This window comes from Camarhynchus parvulus, chromosome 7 (genome assembly GCF_901933205.1).
Source record: "Camarhynchus parvulus chromosome 7, STF_HiC, whole genome shotgun sequence".
Taxonomy (NCBI): Eukaryota; Metazoa; Chordata; class Aves; order Passeriformes; family Thraupidae; genus Camarhynchus; species Camarhynchus parvulus.
Window position 1 is genome coordinate 35816174 of NC_044577.1, and position 27816 is coordinate 35843989.

General features: G+C 45.3%; 2 protein-coding genes across 2 annotated transcripts in view; both read left to right on the forward strand.

Annotated features, from left to right (window-relative positions):
• Positions 1-7384, forward strand: part of MBD5 (methyl-CpG binding domain protein 5) — a 121775-nt gene extending 114391 nt beyond the window's left edge. Inside the window, 3 exon segments of the mRNA XM_030951798.1 lie at positions 2550-2623; positions 4319-4394; positions 6796-7384. Coding sequence (XP_030807658.1) covers positions 2550-2623; positions 4319-4394; positions 6796-6867 — 222 coding nt within the window. The 3' untranslated portion in view covers positions 6868-7384.
• A 20027-nt stretch (positions 7385-27411) lies between these two features.
• Positions 27412-27816, forward strand: part of EPC2 (enhancer of polycomb homolog 2) — a 35865-nt gene continuing 35460 nt past the window's right edge. Inside the window, exon 1 of the mRNA XM_030952375.1 lies at positions 27412-27600. Within this exon, the coding sequence (XP_030808235.1) occupies positions 27448-27600 (153 nt within the window). The 5' untranslated portion in view covers positions 27412-27447. The remainder of the gene's footprint in view (positions 27601-27816) is intronic.

Below are 27816 nucleotides of genomic sequence, written 5' to 3' on the forward strand. Positions count from 1 at the left end.
CTCCAAGTTCTCCATGAGGAACTCCCACATCATGGATCACCTCTGGCATCACATCACCTTGAATTAATAATTTTAAATTTAAATATGGAAGAAATGTGTTTAATTCCTGTATCAGGAAGTGTGGGGTGAACAGCCATTCCAAAGGGCAGGAGCTGAGGGTGGAAGGTGGGATACACAGGGAAAAACCCACACCAGACCAGAAGGAATCACCTGGAAAACCACAAAGAAACCCCCTTGGAAACCAAACATTCCTCAGGAATTCTGCACCAGCCCGTGGTGGGAGTGACCTGCAGCACTTGGGAAAATTCCTTTTTCTCTGGAGCCTCCTGAAAACATCTTTAAAGTCTTTGTGTAACCAAACGTGACCCTCCTGTGTTACATTAATTTGCTGTTGGGATTTCTACATTCTCTGCTCTTTAGATTGTTCATTATTTGATTTTTGTTTCCATTCAAAAGACTTTGGGCATTCAGGTATTTAATGGGATAATGGATCTGTTTGGAGGATCCAGACAGGAAAAGCAGGAATTTTGCACTTCTTTTCCTTGGTTTTTGGCTGCTGGAAATTGGAGGAGCCCAAGGAAGTGCAGCAGAAATTTCTGGGAAGAAAAGGAGCAAGCCTGAGTCTAATCCCAAACCAGAGGAGTTGTATCTCGTTAAGCAATTAATTTGATTATTACCCACCTTGGTTATTATTCATCACCTAAACAGGACCAGAGCAATCAAAGGTTTTGTGGGAGCTTTTCATGGTGAATTTTACCAGGGCAAATCTTGCTCTCAGTGTGACTTTCCAGGGGTTAAACTGGGCTGGTTAAACTGGGCTGGCTAAACTGGGATGGTTAAACTGGGCTGGCTAAACTGGGCTGATTAAACTGGACTGGTTAAACTGGGCTTTTCTGGTGCTGCAGATAAAACAGGGAGGACTCCTCCCATCTGTGTGTGTGATCTTGTGTTGATATTGATGCTGATTAATTGTTATTTCTGTTGGAGTTGCTTTCCATACCCCGTTTTGTAGCAATTTGATACTTCTTCCCAAAAAACCCAAATGTTTTTTAATGTATAACCATCACAAAATGCCAATAATGAAGGTTTTTTTGTTACTTTAAGAGGTCATTTGTTTCCCAAACATGATGTTAATTCTTCATAACATTATTTACTTGGAACTTTGCAATTTCTCTCATGGCAGCCTTTGGCAGTTTGTTCCTTATGTGTTTGTTCCACATTTCTATCATGGATAGGGATAATTCCTTTTCTCTCCTTGGAAAAGCTCCCCAGGTTCTCCATTTCTTCTGAATTTGTATTCTTCCAAAATCCAGTGAGGGAGGAGTTATTGGAAATATTTGCATTAAAAGTGAGCAGGTTTTAAGGGAAAAATGCTACAATTTGTGACATAATTGAATTTATTTCATGAAAATTGAAATCTCAGCTCCTCAAGTGCAGATTTCTCCATTAATGACTCCTGGAAGTGCCTGGATCAGCACATTCCCAAATTCTTTAGCACAGGTGTGACTTCAAGACATGGAAATTTGGTCTGAATGTGTAATTTTGGGCCTTATTTCAAGAGATTTTGGCAACTGCTCACTCATTACCTCCACCTTGTTGTGTCCACACGTCAGATCTGTGGTGAATAGAAATTATTTAGGAATTGGAAGGCTGAATTTGAGGGAATTTGCATTCCCACTTCATTTCCAGGTTGTCTATAGGCACACACTGAATACATTTGTATTTATGTAAAATGTCAAGTAAGATGTAGCAAAAAAACAGGAACTGAACCATTTCTTTTCTTTAGGTTGATGTGTTCTAAAGATCTGATTTTGTTGTTTTTACCAGCAGGAATGTCTGAGCCAGATCAAAATAATAGAGTGGTGTGTCTTCATGTATTGAGATGCAAATGATGAAATGATAGAGATGTTATAATTAATTTTCTGCTGGTATTGTTTACACTGGGACTGACTGGTGCCTACACAGTGGTTGAAATTGCTTCAGTTTAAAAGACTCAAATACTCTTGAGCACGTGCCCAAATTCATCCCTGATCACTAAAGAAAAATATAAAATCATTAAAATAACTGGTTTTAAGACAAACAAATAAAGCTCTGGTGAAGATTCCTGGATTGAGAAGGCAAAGAAGGATTTCCTTCTGGAATGGGAATGGATTTGGCCGTGCCACGAGTTGAGCAGAGACCTGGAATTCCTCACCCAGGAGCTGGCGGTGATGGGAACACTTTGGTGCCAAAATGGGATCATCATTCCCAGGCACTCAGAATTCCAGCTGTAAAATCCATGTGGGAAAGGAGTGCAGAGTGGTAGAGTCCACCAGCTCTGCCAAGAAAGGTCTTCAAAAGATTCTTCTCCTCAATTTTGTTGCCATAAATGTCCCGAATTTCGGTTTCTGTTGCCGCTGTGAGAAATTCCAGTGGTGGATGAATGTGGGAGGGGTGGGGAGCTCCAGGTGTTGTTGCTGCCCTGCTGGAGGGGCATCCCTGGGCTGGCAGAGCAGGAAGGGGGGATTTGCTGCTCTGGGTAACGAGGTTTGGTGTCCATCCTTCCCCAGGTGGAGCCTGAGAAGCTGAAGACGCTAACGGAGGGGCTGGAGGCGTTCAGCCGCGCCAGGAAAAGGAACAGGAAGTGAGTCCATCCTGCCTCCCCACCAAATCCCACTCATTCCCTTCCCTGTGCCCTCCTGGGGCAGCTCAGCCCACCTGAGGCCTTCATCCCTTGGCATTCCTCATGTTTTTTGGAATCTGAGACGTTCCAAGTGCATCTCTGTGGAATATCCCCGTGTGGGAGCTTCTGGTGGCATTCCTGAGCTCCAGCACCCAAAATGTCATCCCATCAAAATTATCCAACACTTTCCAACCAGACCTGACCTCCTTCCTTCTCCCGGGGTTGTTCTGAGAAATCCCCTTTATCCCACTGCTGGGAAGGGCTGCAGGATTTGTGGCTGAGCTCTGGCTCACACCTGGGTCAGCTCCTGGGCTTTATCCAACTTTCACCTTCTAGTGACAAATACCAGCACAGAAAATCTGTAAACAGCAAATGTTGGGACATGAAGCATCAGGATGGGCAAAAAAAAGAAAATTAATGAATTTTGGGGGGGAAAAAACCCCTCTGGACATCTTTAAAAGGATGACAGAGTAGGAACTGTGCTGTGATTGGGTTTGTTCTGTGATGGTGCTTGTTTATTGTCACAGGGAAAATACATTCTTAAACCTGTGAGGGTTTAAACTCAGCTCTGAACGACCACAGGCTGAAAGGGATTAAACAATTCCCTCTCCTCCCCTCCTTTTAAGGGGTGAGCTTTGCTTTTAGTTCTGTGTCCCACGGGGCCAAACAGAAGGAATTTTTATACCAGTGAGACAGTGGTGGTGGCTGTTCTTTCCAACATCATCCCCAAAATACCTTCCTGGATTTTAAGGGAACTCAGAAGGGCTTCTGGTGACTTCCCAGTTATTTATTCATGTCCCTGAAGTGAAATCAGTGACTCAAGGACAGCGGGAGCAGATTTAAAGTGGTTGAAGCTGACATAAACTGCTGCTTTACAGCCCTTACAAAGGTTTTTCTCCATATTTCAAGTTAGTTCTAGTTTGAGTCCTTTGGTGGACATTTCTTGGTTTCCCCATTCCTGCTGTAGATTTATCTGGCAAAGTTCATGGGTTTCTTTCTGGTTTGTGATGTACTATTGGATTTTTATCCAGGTTTTTTTTAACATTTAGTGTTGAATACAATTGCTCTACATACAGTGCTCATCACACAGGCCCAGGGTTGGGGCAGCAAAGCAGGATTGGTCTCCAAGCCCTTGAAGTGATGTTCACATTCCACAACAATTCATGGAATTGATGATTCCATGAATTCTTTGTGTCTCAGTTCCATCTCAGCCCTTCCTTTCCTGCTGGAGCCACGTCCCTGCTTTGCTCCCCAGGCCAAACAAAGGAACAAAGAGACCCCATAGAAAGGTCCCTGTGAAAAGAAATGTGCTTGGAGCTGCCCCATGGGTAATTTGGGGTTGGAAGAAGGAAACCTTCACCCCAGCTCTCCCTCGGCCTGTGGGGTGCTGCCATTGCAGGGTGAAATGGGATATTTGAGATCATTAATGCAGTTCATTGAAAGCTGGAAGGATATTTAACTTTTCTTCTGTAATCCCAGCACAAACCTTTCCTTTCCACAATATTGTTACAGGTCTGACCTTGCTCCTTGTGCTCCCAGCCTGGGAGGCTCCAGGCTCAGAACATCCCCAATGAATTCATGTGTTTGTTACTCACTTCTCTCAGGTTTTCTTTCTGTCCTTAAGAGTTACTGATGCCTTTCATCTTTTCTCCCCAGAAGTGGAAAGCTAAATAACCATTTAGAAGCTGCTATACACGAGGCCATGAGTGAACTAGACAAAATGTCTGGGAATGTAAGTTCCTTTTCCTTGGGAATATTCTCCTTTTCCATGTTTCTGCATGTGTGTCCATTGGAGGGGGGCTTGCTTTGGGTGGCATTCTAACAAATCCTGGTTTTATTTTCTGGAATAATGAGGAATTTCCAATATTTCCCCTGTATTAAAAACTGTTTAGGAGGTATGATGGTTCTGAAAAATGGGAGGACTTGTAGGATTTTAGGTGCATTGCAAATTTTATTGCTTTTGACAAAAGAGATTTACACATCCAGCCTGATAATGCTTGGATGAGTTCCAGCCCTGCTCCTGTTCCAGGGGGCTCCTCTGGCTACTGACACAAAATCAGGCTCATTTCCTTCTCAGCTGGAGTAGCAGGGTAGTGAAACCACATTTGAAAGCACCTTTCTTTTGAGTGCAAAACTCTTGGAATTCAGTTTTCCCGTGAGAAATGAAAGATATTGTCATGACAGGTAAGTTTAAAAAAAAAAGAATATTTCAAGAATATTTCTAATATCACACCCAAGAGTGATTTTTCCACACTAATTACAGTTAATGTGTAGCTGCAGCATCTTTCCAATAATGAGTTTGGCTTATAAAATATCCTCGTTTTTGTTTCTAAAGCATGGCTTTAGAAACAAACTTTCATTGTAGCCCACCTAAAAATAAAATCTATCACAGCACATGTAACCTCCCACATCTTCTATTTGGTCATTAATTATTCAAATTATTAATTATGAAATGTTTGAACACAGGGGAGAAAGGTTTTCTGCTGATATTCAGTGCTCAGCACTGAAGATGTGCAGGTTTGGAATTTACAGTAACACTTTTGGACCTTCTGGAGTATAAAAAGGAAATATATTTATTTATATATTTGAAGAACTGAAGGCTTAGAGCTGATTTCAGACCCAACAAGAAATATTTAAGAAGTTATTGAGTAACTTTTAAGTAAGAACCCAGCCAAATCTTTTGTTAAAACTGAATTTAACGAACTGAGATTTGAGCTTTGATTTAAAACAACGTTGTTGTGTTTCTCTCCTTTGGAAGGACGAGGAGAGCAGGAGGTGATTGTTGGTCTGCAACAAATAAATTTGGGATGGGTGTTTGGGCTGGCCCATCCTGCTGGCACTTTTTCCCACCCATAAATCAGGAATATCTGAAGCTGCCTGCTCTGGGCATTGGGAGCAGCAGGAAGTGCTTGGTTGGATTTGCTGCTCTGGTTCTTCTGGCACCAAACTGGACCTGCAGTGCCTTGATTGACCCTTCCAGTCTGTGGGCCCAGAATTTGGGATCAGGGCTGCTTTCCATAGGGATTCTCATTCCTAGAAGCACTCCCAGGGAATCAGCAGCTCTTTTTAGTGACTTGCGGCTCCTGCTGCTCAGCCCCAGCCGTGGTGAAAGATGTGCAGCAGGATCCTCAGCTGCAGCAGGGAATTCTGGCAGGAGCAGTGGGGGCAGCAGTGTCAGGGGCTGGAGAGCTCAGGAGGGAGCCAGGGGGTGCTGAGGGTTGGTTCCTGTGCTGGGAGCTGCAGCTGCTGCCGACAGATGGTGGTGGAATTCCACATCAGCTCAGCCTTCCTCCTCCTCCTCTCTCTCCTCCTGCTTCTCCCTGAGCAGCCAGCACTGCCAGACTTCGGCTCTCAAATCCAACCATAGCTGGGAATTGAATGTTTCCTTTTAAACACAGAGAGTTTCCTGGACATCCCTCATTCCTTAATAACAGCCCTGAGCTGGACTTCCCCAATTTCCCATTACCAGCATTTTCTCACCATCTTCTCCCCACATTTTATTACTCTGCTCACTAGAATGTGTGAAGGTTTGTCACCAAATTTGCCATTATTGCAGTTTGGGATCAGTCCCTGATTTGGGGGTTTTAGTCCCTGATTTGGGGGTTTCAGTCCCCGATTTGGGGGTTTCAATCCTTGATTAGGGGGTTTCAGTCCCCGATTTGGGGGTTTCAGTCCCCAATTAGGGGGTTTCAGTCCTTGATTTGGGGGTTTCAGTCCCTGATTTTGGGGGTTTCAGTCCCTGATTAGGGGGTTTCGGTCCCTGATTTTGGGGGTTTCAGTCCCAAATTAGGGGGTTTCAACCCTTGATTTGGGGGTTTCAGTCCCCAATTAGGGGGTTTTAGTCCCCAATTAGGAGGTTTCAGTCCCTGATTTGGGGATTTCAGTCCCTGATTTGGGGATTTCAGCCCCTGATTAAGGGGTTGTTTCCCAGCCACTGCACCTGCTGTCTCTCTCCAATGGGATGCACAGGTTATGGAATCCACCTTTCCCTCCCAGTTTCTCAGAGCTGTTGAAGTCCCTTAGTTCTGTGTAGCTGTGAAATGCCCAGAGCTGGTTCCTGACAGCCCCTCCTGCAGCCCCTGGATGCCTCTGACCAATTTCCTTTGCTAACTTGTGCATATACTTATTTTTAGGTCCACCAAATCCCGCAGGGAGACAGACAAGTGAAGCCTCCAAAACTCAAGAGGAGGAAGATCTCTAGATAACATTGAATGTCTTTGTTACTGGTCCAGTCCTTATCACAGTGAGCGTGCACATGAGTCTATCTGTAGGTATTGATCCAGACGTGGCTCTGTCAGTATTTCTGTGGAGACAGCTCGCTGCCATGGCAGGGCACCACGAGGAGCAGGGGTACCAGATTTGGGGTGATTAGGAGGGATAGAGGTTGCTGGATAAGCCAATCAGAAATCATGAAAGGTTGCAGTAACAATGTCAGATGATTACTGATTTTTTTTTCTATAATACTAAAAAAATTGTGATTATAAGAAATAGTCCAAATGTTTCTGAGAAATTTTCATTGTGTATATAGATAATACAGAATTTCATGGTGATATCTGAACTGTAAATATTGTACAATATTGTCATGTACAAGCGTACCTAATGCACACTTTATCTTTTATTGTACAAAAAATAGTGTACAAAATTCTTTGGTTTCTATTGAGTACACATACAAGAGACTACCAGTGTAAAGTGATAAATAAAAATACAGCCTAAATGCTTTTATATGATAATGTAAAAGATGCTGTTTTTGTATTTAACAGCAGAGAGAAGGCATGATTATGTAATACCTTAATTATGACATCCACTTCACGCCACTGAGTGTTCATTGCTCTGTCTGTTTGGAATGAACCTTGCCTGGAAGTGCTGGACTCCAGTTCAGGCCTTTAGGAGAGCGCAGCCTCGCAGATTCCCAACGGGATGTGGGATCACAGCTCTGATTAACAATTCCAAGGCTGCAACCCCTCGGTTGCGTTTTTATTTACTTAGCTTTGAACGTAGAACGCTGTAGATTTGATGAAAAAGGACAAAAAAAAAAAAAAGAGTAGAGGGACTATTTTAGTCAGCCATTTCTGTAGGAGAAGTTTCATAGCCACCTGAGGAACTAAAGAGTCGATCCCCCCCTAACGTTGAGCCCCTCCAACCACCCCCTAGATTAATTAGCTTTGATTATCTAACGTCATTAACACGGTGTTTCCTCGGAAGGGGGCAGAGGCCCTGCTTTCAGGAGTGGTCAGGATTGGTTGCTGGTGATTTCCTTTGGTTTGGCAGTAGGATGAAAGGGCAACGCTCCGCAGCATCCGGGAAAAGCAATCCCAGGATCCATCTCGCAGTATTAAAGCAGAAAAAAAGTTAAGGGTGGCTTACAAAACTATTAGCAACAGTAATTTTTATCAGTATTATGTAACATATCAGATTTATTTTATTTAAAAAGAATTATTTATACCATTAACAGATTCTTATATATATTAATGTGGCTGAAATGCGCAGGTTAAATCTATTAACCAAATTATTTATGTTATATTAAGTGAGAAATGTGAAACATATGTAGAAAAAAAAATTAATACACTACAGATTTAAAAGTCTAAAGCTATGAGCCATTATAAAATTAACGAACGGAAGTGTAGCACAACATTCTTTCCATTTGATTTCATTTTTCTTTTTCACACGGCCGGTGGCGACGGTGCCGAGGCTTCCCCAGAGAATCCCAGCCACATTCCCAGCCCGGGGGAGCTTTTCCTCCCAGCCGGGGCCAGGAGCACCGCTTACCTCAGACCTCCTTGTCCCCGAGTCCCGCCTGTGGCTCTCTGGCCAAGGACTGGCAGTGATCAGCACCCCGGGCAGCGCAGCCTCCCAGCATCCCCGGATCCCCGGGATCCCGAGGATGTGGCTCCTTCTCCTGCTGCCCGAGTCCCCTGGTGGGTGCCCAGGGCAGCGTTGGCCAGCGGGGCTCGGTGCTGGGCACGCAGCTACCTCGGGGCTCCCGGGCTGGCTCCTGTGCCGGGGTCCCTTCTGCGGGCAGGTTCATTTGTCTCTCCTCCTCCTCCTCCTCCTCCTCACGGAGCTGTTCCAGGGCTGCCAGCTCCCGTTTTCCCGTGGCGTGTGGCCATGTCCCGGTGGCCCTTGGCTCTTCCTGTCCCGATCCGTGCGTGGGCGAGCGCTGGAGCCCCTGTCCCTCGGGATTCCCTTCGCCTCCTCCCTCTGCTTCGTGTCCCAGAGCTGAGTTTGTGTCTCCTTTGGCCCTTAGGTCTGTGCTCCCTCCCCGCTGTTTTACTTTACATCCCTAAGATTATGTAAAGTATTCTCGTGCACTTGATTTCCTCGGTTAATAATGGCATTGATGTGGGTGCTAGGAGTAGTTTGTTTCAGTCCATACCAATTTTTTTTTTCTCTTTTAGAGTTTTTATGGTTTCATGTAAGCAGTTAATGTAAATATTGTGAGCATTACAGGTCATGCAGTGTTGTAACATTTTAAGAAATGTTGCACCGACTTTACGATTAAAAAACTGGTCACTCATACTTGAATTTTGCCCATAGAGCCATTTCTTTCTCTTTGCATTAAAGCATAATCTACTTTTTTGATGGAGGCCCAACCCTTCTTTCTACCTTATTATTTTTTGTTTAATAAATCTCTATTTTTTCTAATAGAAGACTTAAAAATGAAAATTAAAAAAAAAATACTTTTTGCCTACTTTCTAATTTAAGAGAGAATTCCTATATTTAAAAGGTGGAGAAAAAAAAAAAAAGACAAAAAAACACACACAAAAAAAAATACTCCATTGTGGAAAGTGGAACACCACTGGATTTGTCATTAACATGGCACAATCACCCAAAAGTGGCTGAGTACAGCGAGCCCACGACGCCGATCAGGACCTCGGTAGATTTAGGGAACGCCGTGATTCCTTGAGGATGTAAAGTGTTGCATATTCTTGTCTATTTATTTATTTATTTATTATGCTTTCTTTTGCTTAAGTGGGTGACAATGTGGTTGAGTCATTCAGATGACATTCAAATTAAAGGAAATATTCCTCTTTCTATTATGGTGCGTTGTGTGAACACCATAAACGAAACGAAACAAAAATATTTTCATTTCTTTCGATGGATTTTCTTCGTATTTTCAACTTCCTGGCTGGTATCAGCTGCAAACAAAAAAAAATATCCACATAGTTTAAAAATAATTTTTAGAAAAGAAAAAAAAAACCAACCCACCCCACCTCTGATGTCCCAGGTCTGTTATCCTCGCAGTCTAAGGTTTTAGGGGTTAAGAGAAACTTCAAATTCCAAGGTCTTTCCGAAATCATCTCTGAGGAGGTTTATAAGTCATGTGAAATCCTTTTGGAGTCCCTGAGTTTGATGGTCTAGAGATATTAGAGGGCTCGTGGTGGACTGAATTACCTTAGGACTGAATTACCTTTCTTAGCTACAGTTTGTATTTTGCTATGTAGGGTTGTAATGTGAGAATTCCAGAAGAGCCGTAGCATAAAAGTGCTTTTCTATTTTTTAAAAAAACCCATTCTAGTCTTACTAAGAATTAGAGAATTTTTTTAATATCAGTTTTGTAATTTTTGATAAAGTTGTCAATATTATGATTAAATCACCAGAAAAAACAGTTCCTGTGCTGTTCTCTTCGGGGCAGGGACTTTGTCTTCCGACGGATTGTTCGATGCCACGATGGGATGCCCACTCTTAAACGGGGCCACGGGCACCGCTGTGGAATTAAATAGCAACCCACGGCTGTGAGGTTGAGTTGAATCCATGAGAGCCAAGGGAATTCCCAGTTCAGGCTGCAGGGCCCACTGCCTGTCCATGGTCCGTGCGCTCCGGGGAGGCCTCGGCGCTGCATCCCACGGGTAAGTTCAGGGAGCCTGCGGCGGCTCCTGCTCACAGCAGCCAGGATCTCATCCCAGGCATTCCCACCCACCCCTCTGAGCGAGCAGCTGCACCTCCAGGGGCCAGGATTCCCCCCAAAACACCCAGTGCTCCAAGCAGGAGATTCCAGCAATCCCAAACACCAAACAGTTTGATACTCACCATTCACACCGGGGTCCGGTCAGTGATGGAAAAACACTTGGAGGCTAAAAAACAACAACAAAAAAATCCTACAAAAATAAATTGTTCTATCCCCAGGTCACCGGCCTGGGAGCTGCAGGGACTTCCAAGGCCACAGACACCTCACCAGGCACTCCTGCCCTGCTCCTGGTGTCTGGTTATCCTCGTGCTCCCAAGGATAAAGAGCAATTCCATGCCCCTGTGTGATGTCCTTAAATATCGCTCAGCCTCAGGCTGGGTTGGTGGTGGTGCCATAAATGCCTGGACAGCTCCCAAAAATTCCCACCAGCCTGGTGTGATCCTGCATTACAGCCTCTCCTTCAGCCTGGAATGGTTTTGTGTTGTGTAAAGCTCAGCCCTGGGAGCTCAGAGCCCTCATTGCCCTCTGCCAGGTCTTGGCTGTGAACGCTTCAAAGCAATTTTTTGTTGTTCTGTTAAAAAATAATAATTAAAAAATTGAAGATTTGATTTGGAATCCCCCACGTGAAAGAAGATCCTGGAGAGATTCCATCTCCCACGTTTTTACCTGCTGTGAGATAAGGGTTGGTTTGTAATTGAGTGTCATCCCAAAGGGAGCTGAGGGGTAGGATTTACAACTGGAAAAAAAAAATCTATTTAGAGCAGCACTGTCTGGAAATTCCTGCTTTGGGAAAGATCTGGGAAGTGGGAAGGGTTTTGGCTGACACTGGATGAAGTGGGGCAGGGAAGGAAGAGCAGGAGCATCCTCAGGAATTGCTGGGTGAAATCCCAGGGAAGCACTGGCACAGGGTGGAGTTCCAAAATTCCAGGCAGGAATTGATCCCAGTGAGTGATGCTGGGCTGAGCTATGGGGGGGTGAACCAGGCACAAATGGGATGGACAGCAAAGGCTTTTCCAGCCACGTCCGTGGTGCAGGTAAGTGGAAAATCCTTCACTGATAATTCCCTAAATATCTGAGGAGTCAATTCTTTGGGTCACATAACCATGGAATTCCTGCCCAGCTGGTTTCTGCTTCACTTGGGCCCCAGCAGGTGACAGAGGGGCTGCAGGGTCTGTGCTGAGAGGAGCCAACTTTCCAGGCACCAAACAGGACTCCAGAACAGACATTCTCTTCATGCCACTTCAGAAGTTTCTGTCTCATCAAACCACAATCATCTGAGGCCTTTTTGAAGGAGAAGCAATTCTGAACTCCCAGCAGAAATACAGCTCATTTTCACTTCCAGGAAAATAAGTTCTGCTTCTCTCAATGATTTTTCTCTATAGAGAGAAAAAGTCATAAAAATAACAACGTTTTGGGGTTATCATTATCTGTTCTCAGTCATGGGAGTGAGCTCTCTGCTTCGGAGGAAAAAGGGAAGAGTTAACATCTGAAAAATAAAACTCCTTCCCTTCCCTTTCCTTTTCCCTTTCCTTTCCCTTTCCTTTCCTTTCCTTTCCTTTCCTTTCCCTTCCCTTCCCTTCCCTGTTTAATTGGGATCAAAAGGAGAATCTGTAGTTCCCAGACTTGGCCTTAAGAGTTTCATGAACCAAAACAACAAACAGGAGATAACAAATGGGGTGTTGGGAAGGATTAAACCTTTGTCATTTACAACTTGGTTATGACAACAATAAAAAATAGGTAGCCAAGTGTTAGGCAATAAATCAATAAATACAATATCATTTTTAAAAATCTATTTTTAAATCTCGGAGAAGTACAAATGTGGTTTTTGCCACCCTAAAACCAGCAAGTGGACAATGACTTTGATAAAATTGCCCATCAAGTCCTGGTTTTGCAGCCACCTCACCAAGTTTGTGTTCAGATGTGGGGCCCAGGTGTGGCTCCCAACACCTTTTATCCTCGGATCAGGAGTGTCCTCAGCTGCATCCATCCCAAGGGTGAGGTGGAAGCAGTTTGTGCTAATGTGAGGCATGGAAACACATGTCCAGGGCACATGTGATCCTTGTTAAAATGCTTGGAATGCTTGTGGGGGAATTAGGCTGAAGCCTGGTAATGGTGCAAATCAAATCTGTGACAGGCAAGGGAGTCCTGGCCAGGGCAGATTTAAGTCAGGTTTAGCTAAAAAGAGAGTCAAGCTTTGGGAGTGACAACAAAATATCTGCATCTGCTGGAACTGATTGGCTTTGCTGAGAGCAGAGCTGATATCGCTGAGGAATAAAAGAAAGGCAACAAAGCCCAGCAAGCAGCAAATGATGAATTATTCAATGCAAATGTCAACTTTTAGTGGTGACTGTGGCTGTAAATCTTTTTTTGCAAGGCTGAGCGTTGCCATTAAGCAACTCCATATGATGCTACATCTGTCAGATTTCTTTTGTATCATTTTATTTTTATGGATGCCAGGGAAAAGTATTGGGAATTTCCACGCTCAGATTTTATTAACATCATTTCCTCACTTTCTGTCATCCTCTGATTTAATGTTCGGTTGATTTTTCTGGCAAGGGTTAAATCCATGCCCACTTCAGCAACATCCCAAGCCGTGAGTCTTCACGTGAAAATCAGCTTTTGCTGAGAAATTTTAATTTTCCTGTGCGTTGAACCCGAGTTGAATTCCTGGGGAAGAGGGGGAATGGTGAGGGAAGAATGAGGAGGTGCCATGACTGTGCCAGTGCCGGGGGATTCCTATCACATCCTTATCATCAATCTGTCCAAGGATTTCTATAGCTCCCATTATCCCCCCTGCCTCCAGGATAAGAAGCTGGCAACAATTGCCCATTGTCAGTTTATGAAGGAACTTTTTCATCTTCCTTCCCCAAAGACTCGATTCTTAATTAAGTAAATTAAAATTAATTACGGAATGTGTACAACAAGATGTTATCAGAGCTGTGGCCCAGAGTGAGCTCTGTGTGCTGTGCCTGCGCGTCACACCAACAGGGAACGGCTTCAGACTGAGGCATGGATGGGATTTTGGGAAGGAATTCCTGACTGGGAGGGTGGGCAGGCCCTGGCACAGGTGCCCAGAGCAGCTGGGGCTGCCCCTGCATCCCTGGCAGTGCCCAAGGCCAGGCTGGACAGGGCTGGGAGCACCTGGGACAGCGGGAGCTGTCCCTGCCATGGCAGGAACGTTCCCATCACCTGCTCAGGGCCTCAGCCTGGTGCAAACCTCTCTGTACATGTAAGGCCAAGCTCTGTGCAACACTGTGGGAGATTAAAAACACCTTCCAGCCCTGAGGCTGAAGGCGTTTCAGTTGTTAAAAGATAATTTAATATTAAGCAATTCCTAAATATCCAAAGGACGAAGGACGTTTCCTCACAAAGCCCAAAGCACCTCTGCGTGTTTTGTAATGATTTCTTGTTCTTTGTTAGCCAGAGCTTTGAACTGAGCCACATTCCAAAGGATGGGAATGCTGCACTTCCATTAATTAGTTTGCAGAGGAAGATGTTGACATTAGCTATTGACAGGGATCCTCTTATAAACTGCCTGATAAGGATGACTTCAATGTCTCATAAAATCATGGATTAAACAGCAAGAGTGAGTGAAGTGTAGCCTGAGGATCACTGGACCCGCAGCAAAATGAGCACAATTATTTACCGAATGAAAGTGGAATAGGTTATTGATTTGGATCCTAAAACTTTCAGGAGATGAACATCTCAGTGATGTCAAGTGTTTTCAGAAGAGCAAATCCCTGTTCCAGGAGCTGGTCAGAGCCAGGAGACTCCTCAGTGTGACCAGGCCAAGTAGGGACCACTCCCAGCAGGAGAAAGGGAAAGAAAAAGAGAAAGAAAAAGAAAAAGAAAAAAGAAAATAAAAGAAAAAAAGATGGGTTTTGTGCTCCCTTCCTTCAGCCCCACCAGTTCCCATTGACAGGAAATTTGGGTTATCCCTTCCTCCCAGACCTCAGGGGAGGCTCCCTGAGTGCAGCTCTTGGGGCACCATTCAGCTGCTCTGAATGAACAAATTCAGTGTTTTCCCAAATGTGGTTAATGACATGTTACAGAGCTGTAACTAATTACATGGCCCTTAGTTATCAGGTCCAGGGAGTGGTTCATGGGCTTTCTTAATGATCCTTAAAAGATGGAATGAGACTTCTTAAAAATTTCCCTCTGTTAGAGACCTCCTAATTTCTAACTCTTAATCCTCAAAGAAATTTATTTCTACTTCTTTGTTCAATAAACCAAGCCCTGGTAAGGCACAGCTGATCAGAAGTTTCATGTTCCCTTGACTTGTTTCTGGAACCAAAGAAAGAGTAAAGTGGCTCAAAGCTTCTGCTTCTGAGAAAAAGGAAAGTTAAAGAGCAAGGTTGTTTTCAATCAGCTGCTGGTGGTGCTGCAGAAGGGCATCAAGACCCCTCAGGTAAATCAGGTAAATAACCAGGAACTGAAAGCTTTCTTGGCTCAGAAATTGCTGCTTTTAACTCCAGTTGCACGATCTCTTTTTTGTTGGAAATGTGAGAGCACTCTTCCCCCAGCCCTGCAGACAATTGCACCTATTCAACTTCTGGGAGAGTTCAGAAACACGGGGGTGTTTGGAAGCTTTTCTAGAGCATCTCCTCAGCAGAGTGTGAGAAGCACAGTCTGATCTCCAAACAAACCCAGCTAAATTTACTCTGCTCCCACCCACCCTGGCGAGCACTCTTGCCACAGTTCCCTGCTCACACGTCTGGGTCAGGGCTTAAATGCTCCGTGAAAATTGGATTGCCATTCCACAAAGCCTTCCAAAGACATTTGGAAATTTATTTCTCCCTTCAATCTCACTGCTCTGCTCTTCCCAATTGCTCCACAGCTCTGGCTCCCGGTGCCAGGAGGAAACCTTGTTTGTTTTCTGCATCACTGAGGCTAAAATGTTTTGCTTAAACCCAAAAATTCCAGCCCCAAAATAGTGCTGCAAAGGCTCTGCCTGGGGGGAAGCCTCAGCAGAATATTGAATAATCCTTGGAAGTTTTTTAGCTCCCTCAGAGCATATTTGAGTTTTTCCTCCTGTTGTTCTGATTGGGATGTCACCCCACAGCAGCAATTGTCTCCTGATTTCCAACCTCAGCGTTGGTTTTCATGTGCTCTGAGGGTTGTTCAGCCTCTCCCTCTGGATGTGTGATCAGAGCTCCCTCTCCAGCCAGCAACCTTCCCTCTCCAGCCTTCGTTCCATCCGAGCAGGCCAGATCCCCTCTCCTCTCCTCTCCTCTCCTCTCCTCTCCTCTCCTCTCCTCTCCTCTCCTCTCCTCTCCTCTCCTCTCCTCTCCTCTCCTCTCCTCTCCTCTCCTCTCCCTCTCCTCTCCTCTCCTCTCCTCTCCTCTCCTCTCCTCTCCTCTCCTCTCCTCTCCTCTCTCTCCTCTCCTCTCCTCTCCTCTCCTCTCCTCTCCTCTCCTCTCCCTCCTCTCCCTGTGATTTTTCCTGCAATCATTGCTCATTTGGGCAGCCAGGCTGGGGGATTTGTCACCCCTGGAGTTTGAGGAGCAGGAGTTCACCTCTCAGTAGTCCCAGCAGGACGTGCCTGTTTCTCTCCTAAATCCCTTTACATCATCTGAGCCATACCTGGAGCTTGTGCTCCTGTTGGAATCCACTGAAGTGTGTAGATGTCTGTTGGTTGTTCCCAGTCAATCAGATTTGATTTTAGTTTCTCAATGTTTATATTAAGAACTGGAATTAGTATGTGGCACTGGATTTCAGAATAAAAAATACTGATCTAGAAGGAAAGAAGATGAAATCGATGTTGCTGTACAAGAAGACACCCAAGGTTTGTGCCCTGAGGGAGGAATGGCTGGATGGGGATTGACTTCCCTGTGCCATTCCAGGTGAGAACCCTGCCAGCTCCTGCAGGAATGTGCCCCTCACTGAGGGTGGGACTTTGCCATGGAAGTCAGAGAAATGGATTTGCAGGCAGAACTGCAAACAGCAGCTCCAGCTGAACAACCTGTGGGGCTGCAATAACATGGCACGTCCATTTCCTCACATCTCCCATCTTTTGAGGATTTTAAGCCTCTTTTTGCTCTCAAAGCATCTTTTCCACAGCACCCTGATCCATGGCTCAGAGAAGCTGTGCCCTGGATCCCTGAAGTGTTCCAGGCCAGGCTGGACAGGGCTTGGAGGCACCTGGGATCATGGAAGGTGTCCCCATGGCAGAATGGGACTGGGATGGGATTTAAGGTCCCACTCTGCCATCCACCACTTTCCCAATAGGAGCTTTCCTGCGCTGCTTCCCCTGAAGCAGGAATTTCTCCTCATTGTGTTTGAACATCTCACAAACACCCGTTCTGGTCCATCTGGCACTGAGGAACTCCCAGCAAAGATCACACTCCACTTGTGCAAGGAAGAAACACAGAATCCCAGGATCACTGAGGCTGGAGATCTCCAAGGCTGAGTCCAACCTCTGGCTGATCCCCACCTTGCCAGCTAATGAGATGACCCAGTGTCATTTTCCACTTCTCCTCTTTGTTTGCTTGTTAATTCACAACTAAATCCTCTTTATAGTGGGAATCCTAATAATCTTCAGTTATAGGGTATTATAAACTATTGGAGATGAGCAGGATGTCCTAAGGTGGCAGGATTTACAAACCCACAGAGGATTTTCTGGTCAATAAAAGAAATAAAAGCACAGAACTCTCTGGTTTTCTCATCTTCTGGCATGCAAATGTTGCAGTTCTGAATATCGCATTGAAATATTGCCTAAATCCCTCTTTTAATTTCCAGAGGACCTCACATCTGGCAGCAACTTGCAAAACATTGCAGAACATTCTGGAAAAAAACTAAAGCCTGTCAAAGCTTCATCTTCTGCTAGGATGGGGCTTAGCAGAACTCTTCTGTAAGAGACTGAGTTATGTTTTCTTCGAGCAAGTAATTGCCTTCACGTCTCTCACTATGAACCACTGCAAATGATGTTCCTCCCCTGGATCCAGAGGCAGCTCACATTTATATCCCAATAAGCTCCTAATATTGAAGAAATGTGTCAGATTTCACATCCTGCATGGCAGCTGCAGCTCTCTCAATCATTGTTATTAAGGAATATTTGCACACATTGCCATCTCTGTCGGTTTAGACAATTTTTTTTTTTTTTGCAATTTTGCAAAACAATTTCCCTCCCTGGGTCTCTGCACGCGTTGGAAAGGCTCTGCTGATGGAGCTCAGCAAGTGGCACTTTTGGACTGCCTGTTTCTTCTTGGTAAATCAGCCTGGGCAGGAGTTTCACAGAAAATTAAAGGTTTTGTTTTGAGAAAGTTCATTGTTCCTGGAGGCCTGCTCTCTTTTATTTCAGACAAACAGACGTTCCCTGCTTTGCTGGGATCGATGAGTGAGGGGATATATTGGGAAGTGGTGTGGGTTTGAAGTGGGATTTGCTTTGATATTTCTGTGCAAATCCATGTGATGGCTCACTGACTCATACAGCTGAAAATAGGTGGTGATATCAAGCCCAGAATTCTTTACAGATTTTTTTCCCCCTTTTCTTGCTTAGCTAGCTGCTCTTCCAAAAAATTCAGGTCATTATTCAAATCTGTGCTTAGATTAAAACTCCAGATAACATCACTCTTACTCATTGATGAATCACACTGGAGCAAATTTTGGTCCTACTGAACTCACTCTGTGTTGCCTTAGTCATAAGTTTGTTTGGCAAATCACATGTCATGCTCGAATTAAGCACTTGCTTAAATAAGATACTTTTAAAATACATTCAGGAAAGTTTGCACATAAGATTTATATAGATAGGATTTATATTGCAAACTTGTCAAAGCAAAACTAGAGAATGAAAAATTCTGTTAATTCTGAGTTAAAACACGAATTTATGTTGTCAACAACAGATCTAAAGGGATTGTTGGATATACATGAAATTAAACTTGTTTTCTAAAGTCTATTTATAAATTAATTTTAAATATTGGCTTTTGGGAGGCTTTGGAGTAGCAAACTCCCCCTGCACGTAGTGATGCCACCACCACCCACAGGGCTCAGTGTCACCACAGCCTCTGCTCTGCCACTGCTGACACCAACTTGACCTTTCCCAAAGATTTTTTTACATTGCATGATCCCTATGCCAATATCAAATTTGCACTGAATCTTTTAAACTGACACCATATGGCCTTTTACATTAACAGGGCCATTTTTTCCCTGAATGAGGAGAAGAGGAATCTACTGAAATTATAATTTAAAATCTAAACATAAAATAGACAACGTAAATAAAATGTTTCCAAAATAGTTTCCAAAAATAGTTAGCAAAAAAAAAGAAAAAGCTGTGAAGTTATATTGAAAGGAAGAGCAGGAACTGAGGTGGGGATGGTTATAATAAATTATAGATTATCCATCTCATGGCAGATGGAAACAGGGTTTGGTTGGACGCATCCATAGCTCCAGCTCCTCCCTGCCTCATGTAAAATGAGCCCTGGAAGCACTGACACGTACAGGTATGGCTAAAAGAGGGGGGAAAAGGAATTTAATATATTCCAAGCATGCTCTGAATGATGATGTGTCCGTGGGAATAGGCCAAACCTGGAAATGAGGTTGGCAAGTTGCAATTTGGCAAATTGCAGCCAGAGCACAGCAGGATCCATGGGAGAAGTGATCATCCAATCCCTGGTGCTGCAGCAGCCCAGGGCTCCCGTCCCATCCCAGCTGGGCAGAAGGAAAAGCTCCAGAGGTGCTGCTCAGACACCACCAAGCCTCTCCCACAGGAACTGAGACCTGAGAGCTGCTCCTCAGGAATCCACAACTCCATGGTGCGCCTTGTTGTGGTTCTCCTCTCCCAGGGAGAGCCTGCTCCCTCTCCAGCTGCTAATGGAGCAGAACATAACCTGTTATTAAAGAGCTGCCAACAGGAAAGGAAAGCTGGGCATGGAACCACAGCTTCCCAAGCTGCAGTATTTTAATGTGTCCCAGGTGATGTGAGGGCACTGTTTGCTTGGTCCCTTACAAGTGGAGTTTGGATGAGGCAGGCAGGTTGGGATTACAGCTCCTCGCAGATTTATGGAGCATTTTCCTCAAAAGGATTAACCTGTGACTTCAGGAAAAGCTCACAAAATACCTGTGTGTTTAAAATCCAGAGAATTGTGCAAGGAAATTAATTAACAACCAACCACCAAATACCTGGGGGAAAGGGGAATGGATTAATTTGGGATCCTTGAAAACCTACCTATTGAACTGCTTTTTTTTTTTCAATTGAAGAATGAAACTCTGATGCAATTTTCCTATTATATAATGGCATTATTTTCCACTCCTTTATTCCTCCTTTGTTTCCAAGAATGATTAATTAGTGACACAACTCAGGTACCTGCAGAAACATTACCAAACCCAGCCATTCTTTTGTCTTGGAAGATTTTTTTTCCTATACCTGGAGTAGCCAGAAGCACCAATGTCCTCTTTTGTAATCTCATAGGATTATTTAGGATTTCAGGGTTAGAAATTCCCATCACGCCTGTGACATTCCCTGATTTTCCTCTGGGAAGCCTGTGCAGGTTCCACAGAAATGGTCCCACATGGTTTGGGCACCTCTTCTGATCTCTTTGAAGTTTCAGCTGCTCCTGCTCTTCTCTGCATTGGCTGTCCATAAATCCTGCCCCCTCCCAAGGACCTGGCCTTCTGGAAGCTGGGTGTTTGCTGTGCCCTGAGAGCCACAAATATTCCACAAATATTCCAGAATCACACAATCAATTCGATTGGAAAAGACTTTTGAGATCATTGAGCCCAATCTATGACTGATTGCCACCCTGTCAACTGTCATAGCCAGATGTTCCTCAACACCTCCAGGGATGGGGCTCCAGACCTCCCTGGGCAGCCCCTTCCAGTATCCAATCACTCTTTTTGTGGAGAAATGCCTCCCCATGTCCAGCTAAACCTCCCCTGGCACAGCTTAAAACTTTGTCCTCCTGTCACTACCTTGAGTAACCCATGACTTTCATTTTCAATCTTCCAAGGCTCACATGTCAGAACTGATTTAAAGGAATCTCATTCCCTCACTTTCACCTATACCTTCTTGCCCTGTCTGCTCTACCCTGTGGCCACAATTCAGTTCCCACTTTTCCCTCTTTTCTTCCTTTTTTTCTTAGTGAAGTTCAGAGGAATTTATGAGCAGGTCTTGCTCTGCTCATGCTCTGGTCTGGGACACAAGGAGCACACAATTCCAGGGACCCAGGGGCAGCCACAGCTTCCCTGGGCAATGTGTGCCAGGCCCTCCCCACCCTCCCAGGGAACAATTCCTTCCCCATATCCCCATCCCTGCCCTCTGGCAGTGGGAAGCCATTCCCTGTGCCTTGTCACTCCTTGTCACTTTGTTCAAAGTCCTTTCCAGCTTCCACAATAAACTCACTGCTGCCCCTTCCACTGAGCTTTTTAACCAAAAGCACAAGAGTGAAGTAGCTGGATGTGCCAAGGGGCAAAGCTGTCCCCTCTCTCCAGGGAGCATTGTGGAGCCTTTAGCCTTTATTTGGGAAGGAATTCCTGAGCTGAGCAGGGCTCCCAGTGCTCCTGAGGAAGCAGGAGCTGCTGTGAAGGTGACTCTCAGAGCATTTGGTGTTTATGGAGACCTGGCTGCAGCTGGAGCAGCAGATCTCACTGAACAGGGGTGAATGGCAAGTGGAAATGGGAATACTGCATCAGCTTTGCTGTGACTGCACACTAAAAGTGTGGGTTTTATGCTATTTTCTTTTAAAAACCTTTGACAAGGAAGTACAGCAAAGTGAAGCTTGAACACATCTTTAAATCTGCATGTTGGTTGCATAACTCCCCAGGACAGCTCCAAACTTCCTTTTGTTATTACAAATGTGTGCACAGAGCACTGCAAACATTGTCTCCATTCCTCACTGCCACAAAACACTTTCATTTTCCTTTTGACTCTTCTTGCAGCCCAGCAAATATTTGTGTTTCTTGATGCCCAGCAACGCTGTGAGAGATTCTGGTTTTGCTGTGGAGGCTTCCAGCCCCATTTTGCAGGAAAATGGGAGAAGTACAGAGCACAGGTGACACTGGTCCCACACCAGTGACTTGCATCCCAGTCAGATAAAAGTAAAATCTTCCTTTTGAGGGAAGCATCCCCTGAGTCCAATTGGCACCAGCAATTTGGGACAGGGAATTGTTTCCAGGAGTGAGACCTGCGTTGTTTCTGCACAGCAGGAAATGGTTCTCACCATGGTTCCATCCCAGCTGGGGAGAATTTTGGGGTTTTCAGGGTTTTGTCTGCATGGAAAATCAAACATTCCCAATCCACTGGGTGCTGCCACTCCAGCACAAAGCAATGACATCGACCTCAGAGCAAGGTGGGCAGGGAAAATGTTGCCATTGTGAATCAGAAAGAAAATTTGTTAAGTCCAGGCCATTAATCCAGAAAACAGCAACTGTCAAGGGGGGTTTGTTGGGGTTTTGTAGGTGAGCTTTTAGACGGGTTTTATTTTTATGAAATGTACACTTGGTGTATTTCCTAATTACTTGCTTTTTTCTAGTGGAAGGTATTCCAGCCCATGGAATGAGATGACCTTTAAGGTCCCTCCCAACCCAAACCATTCTGGGATTCTGTGATTTTATGATTTTCCAGTTGCCTGAAAATTAATGTTTAGAAAGCAGCCCCACTCCTGCCCTTGTACTGAAATCCAGCAGAATTACAGAGCTCTGAGGAGGAAAGGGAGCATCTCTTACCTCTGGGACAGAGTTTTCCAGAATCCCCTTTATGGCAAGCCCTTCACTCTGGCTTCTGAAATCTGAGTAAAAATAAAATCAGTTTTCAATGCTGCATGAGTCTTACTTTGTTGATATTTTAAGCTGCAGGATGGGGGTTGCTGTAATTTTTTGATACAAGCTGGGGAGCTCCCAGCTCCTCAAAATGCACTGATTAAAAAAAAATTAAAAAATTATTATCTTGTGTTTGCCTTCTGAGGTGTGAGATTTTGGGATAAATTTGCATACATTTGTAAACTTGGTTTTAATGATTTTTCTCTGCTATGTTTTTCTAAGTAACAATTGAATAAATCTCTCTACTCTTATTTTCCAAAGTTAAAGGGCATAAATACCATCCTTATTAGGTACTGATTTGAATAATACTTTTCTAGTTCCAGTCATAATCATTATTTTCTTCACTGGTCTTTGCTTTGTAAAGTTACATTTTCCCTGGTGGTAAAACCCCAGATTTCTGTGGGTTCGAGCTGCACTCCTGCAGGTGCCCAATGGTTTTACTTGAGAATTCCAACCCAAATTCCTCTGGTTTCGTATCTGCATTATTGCTAACTCACTTGTTGAATTAGTAACAAGTAATTCAACAAGTAAAAGAGCCCAGTCAAGAGCAGATTTATCTTTCGAGTCAGAATCCAAGATTTTATACCACAGGAAACAGCTGCAGCAGGTTCCTTTAAAGAGCTCCCGATGCCTGTGGTAACCTCCACACACAAAGCACAATTCCCTTTCATTTTAAACCTATTTCTTGACCCAAATAGTTTTGATATAAATCTCTCAAATCAGGAGCTTCCTGCTGCTTTTCATCATTGTCCCTTCCTGCTGTAATTTGGGGAATCTGCTATTTTCATAGCTGCCCTTTTATTTCGTTTTATTTGGCGTCGGGCTTGAGATTTTAACTCCATTTTCAACTTTTATAATTTTCACTCAGAGCTTTAAATCTCCCAGGAAGCTATTCTATACTGGATTTCAGGGTTTGGCTGATAGGTTTGGGTGACCTTCGAGGGGAAAATGCACAGGCTGCCACTTCCCTAAACCCTTGGAATAACTGGAAATAGAAATGGTTGGGAATGATACATTAACTCTGAGCATTAGGCACTAAGCATGCTTGCTGGCTACTTTGATCAAGCTCTTTTTTCCTGACAAAACCCCCTTTGAAATGAATAGGACAGAGGTCCCTTTCACTTCAATCAGAGTTCTCAGACACAGGGAGAAAGAAGGACTTCATAACCTTTAAAAAGACTCCCCTCGTCCATTCATGGATCTCCTGGAAAGCTCAGCACTTTCCCTTGTGCTGGAGTTACTAAGCCAGCTCCTGGATAATTTCAGCCTTCCTTCGAGTGAGGATTTGCTTAACCATGAGATCAAACCCCTCTGTAAAGAGCTGGAATCTGGGATTTACAAATATTTGGTGATGTGGATTGTCAGCGTGGCTTTCCTGCTTGCACCTCCTGAGCTTGTGCCTGGCACATTGCAGGAGATGATTCTTTGTACACTTCATATCCTGATTATTTGTGTGTATTTACAGCCAGGTCAGCAGCTCCCTAAAAATTCCAGTTCTCTTTTAACACCTATATGATGAAGGTTTTGGACACCCAGCACTGTGCCTTGGCAGGGCCCATCATCAATTCTGGAATCTCTGTTTCTGCACTCTTTGATCTTTTAATTTTTTTTAATACTTTTTGTACTTAGAAGGTAACACTTGTAGTAAAGAAGTAGTACATGCTTCTGCTGGATTATATTGCAATAATATACTGATATAATCATCCAAAAGTGATGCTTCTGCTTGGAAAAGATTAATGCAGAGAGATATCAAGTATTAGGGGAAAAAACCCAAGCAAACCAACAAATAAACAGGATAAATCTGCAAAAATTTGCAGAAACATCCCAGGCTCTGGGCAGCTACAGTGAGAACAAGGATTCCTTGTGTTAAATGTCACTATGGAGAAGCAGAAGCAAAAGCAAGGATGTGATAAAGCCCCCGAGCCTATACATCTCTGACATTTCCACTGATATATATGTTTAAATAAAATCTGAGGATTTTTGGTCAATCCAGTGTTCAAATGTGCATATTCAATTCCATTATCTCTATGAAGACGAGTCAGAATTCAGGTATTGAACAAATAAATTTCGTTTGAGACATTGTTTCCTTGATTTGTGCATGAAAAGTAAATTATTTTATCTACAGGTGAGTTACAGCTCCTAATTTTTTTACAGCTGCAATTCTTCAGAAAACCTATAATATTTTACAAGAGGAAGAGATCAGATTATGTGCTTAAAAGATGGATGGTTCTGGCTTAAAGCTAAACTAATGCAAGCTGAAACTTTAGTTCTGCCCATGTTCAGCTCTGTGCAATGGCTTTTTTGACTACATAAAAAACCCCTTCTGTACCCTACGGGGCATAATTAAAAAAAAAAAAATTGCATTGCTTGTAGAAATAAAATAATGGGATGAGTTTAGGACTAAGAGCCACCTGGAGGGTAAATATGTTCCATTTTGTATTTTTTTTTTAATTTAAGTAGTGAAAAAGAGCAGAACATGCACACAAAGGGAAAAGGTTGTTATTATCTATTGTTCAGCTGTGCTGACTGAAAGGGGGAAAAGTCTTCCAGCAGTGTGTAAAATGCCTGTTTCTTGCAGAAGCAGAAGGAGCAAAGTCGTGGTGTCTTTTAAGTGCTGGAGGAGGAGCTGCCTGTTCCTGTCCCAGGGATGTCACCTGTGCCAGCTGATGGCATCCAGGTGGCAAACACAGCTCCTGCAGGACTGGTCACAATCGCCCCTGAAATGCCAGCCCTCCTCTGCTGCCAGCTCATCCCCCATTGCTTCGGGGCCACCAAACCCATCTGGGGTCTGGGAAGTTTGGCTGCTTCTAAAACGGTGCTGAATTATAAATTCTAAGCTAAACCATACCAATTTTCAATATTTACCTCTTAATTCCAATCCAAGGCAAGAACTGCCTGTCTTATGAAATAAAAATATTCTAAGGGAATTATAAATAAGTGCAGTCTATCACAGTTTTGTTCTCTGCTCCTTCTCTCATGTTTTTAAAGCTTCATTTGTTCACATGACTGAACCCTTACCTGATGCTTTCGTAGCAGTAGTTAATATAATTTCCAGATCTCTTTCCCAAGCTAATTTGTGTCTGTGGCTGATGAACACAATGTTCTTGCTGCTTCTGTTTCCCTCCTGTGTATTCCTGGGCTTGTTTCATCTTCCTTCTCTCTCTCTCTCTCTCTAGCTGACACAATTCTTTATTCTTCATTTTGTAAATCATGTGTTTGTCACGAACAGCAGTTGTATTTGCTATACAAAGCCATGTAAATAAAAAACACAGCAGCTAACTAAAAATAAAAGGCAATTCAGAGACTGAACCTGTTTTTTTCAAATTAAAAAAAATGGAAATTAGGTACAGTTGGCACAGTGATCCAAACAGTGAAGTTTTGAGTAAGAGTTTCAGTTTATTTCAGAAGGTAACACTGACAGCTCCTGTGAGAGCTCTAAGGTGGAGGTGAGAGAAGCAGCTGCTTGGTCTCAGGGTGTCAAAATTAAATGGAAGTGAGGAGATATTTGAGATACCAAGGGTCTTTGATGAAGGGTTTTGCAGACTAATGTCAATTCATGCAGGAAGCTCTGGACGGGCAGAGGACTGAGGCTCTGTCCAGGTGAGAATTTGGGATTACTCAGTTCCAAGCTGCCAGACATTGTTTTTGATGGAAAGAGCGATGAAGGAGTTTAGTAAACTAAAACATGAGGATGTCACCTCAGAATGAGGAAGAATTTTTCTTGAGGGTGGCAGAGGATGGGAAGAGGTTCCCAGGGAGAGGGTGATGTCTCCAGAGTCATTCCAAACCCACCTGCTTCAGGTGACCCTGGCTGCACTGGATGGTTTCCAGAGGTCCTTTCCAACCCTGAGTATTCTGCGATTCTCTGGGGGGAAAAAAAATTTAAAAAATTGCACAGGCATAAGTTTGTTTCTGAAGTGTTGGTTTGTGTCAACCCTCCTGATGTTTTCATGGCTGGAACTCTTAAAGTCCACATTGACCAACACGCTGAGGAGAAAAACCTGCTGGTTTGTCCAGAGAGTGGGGACACTGTGGGGACACTGTGGGGAGACACTGGGGACTCTGTGTGGATTCTGTGAGGACACAACAGGAACATTGTGTACACACGCTGTGTATGCTGTAGGGGAAACAGTGGGGACACTGTGGGGACATGGCAGGGACAATGTGAGACACTGTGGGGACACTGTGAGGACACGGCAGGGACAATGTGGGACACAGTGGGGACACTGTGGGGGATACAGGAGGGACACTGTGGGGACACTATGGTGACACGGCAGGGACAATGTGGGACACAGTGGGGACACTGCGAGGGATACAGGGGGACACTGTGGTGACACGGCCGGGACAATGTGGGACACAGTGCGGACACTGTGCGGGAAACGGCGAAGACTGTGTGGGGACAGTGTGAGGAGACAGTGGAGACCCAGCCGGGACACTGCGGGGACCACAGTGCGGACACATTGGGAAGAGACTGTGGGGACAATACAGGGACACTGTGGACAGACAGTGAGGACACTGCGGCGACACCGTGGGGGCACGGCAGGGAGACAGACGGGGACACCGCGGAGGCACTGCGGGGACACTGTAGGCGCACTGTGTGTGTACCGCTGGAGCATCGGAAGGGACACTGTGGGCACCGGGAGGGGACACAGCAGGGACACAGTGGGCACGCTGCAGGGACACTGCAGGGACACTCTGGGCAGCCGGCGGGGACGGCGGGGACACCGCGGCCCGGCTCGGGACGCTCGGAGCGCTCCGCTCCGGCCCCGCTCCCGCCCGGTCCCGCCGCCCCCCTCAGCCTCCCTGAGGCTCCCTCAGCCTCCCGCCCTCGGCTGCGCGCGCAGCGCCGCTCCCGCCGCGCGGGCTGCCGGGAGGGCCGAGCGGCTGTGGTTAATGTCCGCCATGTTTGCCATGGCGCAGGGAGCGGACCGAGCGAGCCCGGCGCGGATCTAGGGCTGCGGGGCGTGCGCTGCGGGCTACGGGCGGCCCCGCCGGGAGCTGCGCCGGGGCGGCGGGACCCTCCATGGTGGCGCGGGCGCGGCGCGGGAGCGGCTGGGAGGCGGCGGCGAGGCCGCACTGAAGGCCCCCCGCCCGCCCGGCCCCGGGGTGTTATTGTGAGGGGGAGACAATGAGCAAACTCTCCTTCCGCGCCCGGGCGCTAGACGCCGCCAAACCGCTGCCCATCTACCGCGGCAAGGACATGCCCGACCTCAACGACTGCGTCTCCATCAACCGGGCCGTGCCGCAGATGCCCACGGGGATGGAGAAGGAGGAAGAATCGGTAAGGGAGCGCGGCGCAGGGGGGGCACCATTGTTTACAGGCACCCCCCGCACGGGGAACCGGCCGCCGGTATTCACCAAGCGCGCTACGCTCGCTCCGCCGCGGAGCGCTCGGGGCGCTGCGCAAACGGCGCAGCGTAAGCCGCGGTCCGGCGCCGCGAGCGGGCCCTGCCGCCGTCCGCCATCTTCTGCTGCGCGTCCCGGGCGCGGGTGAGCG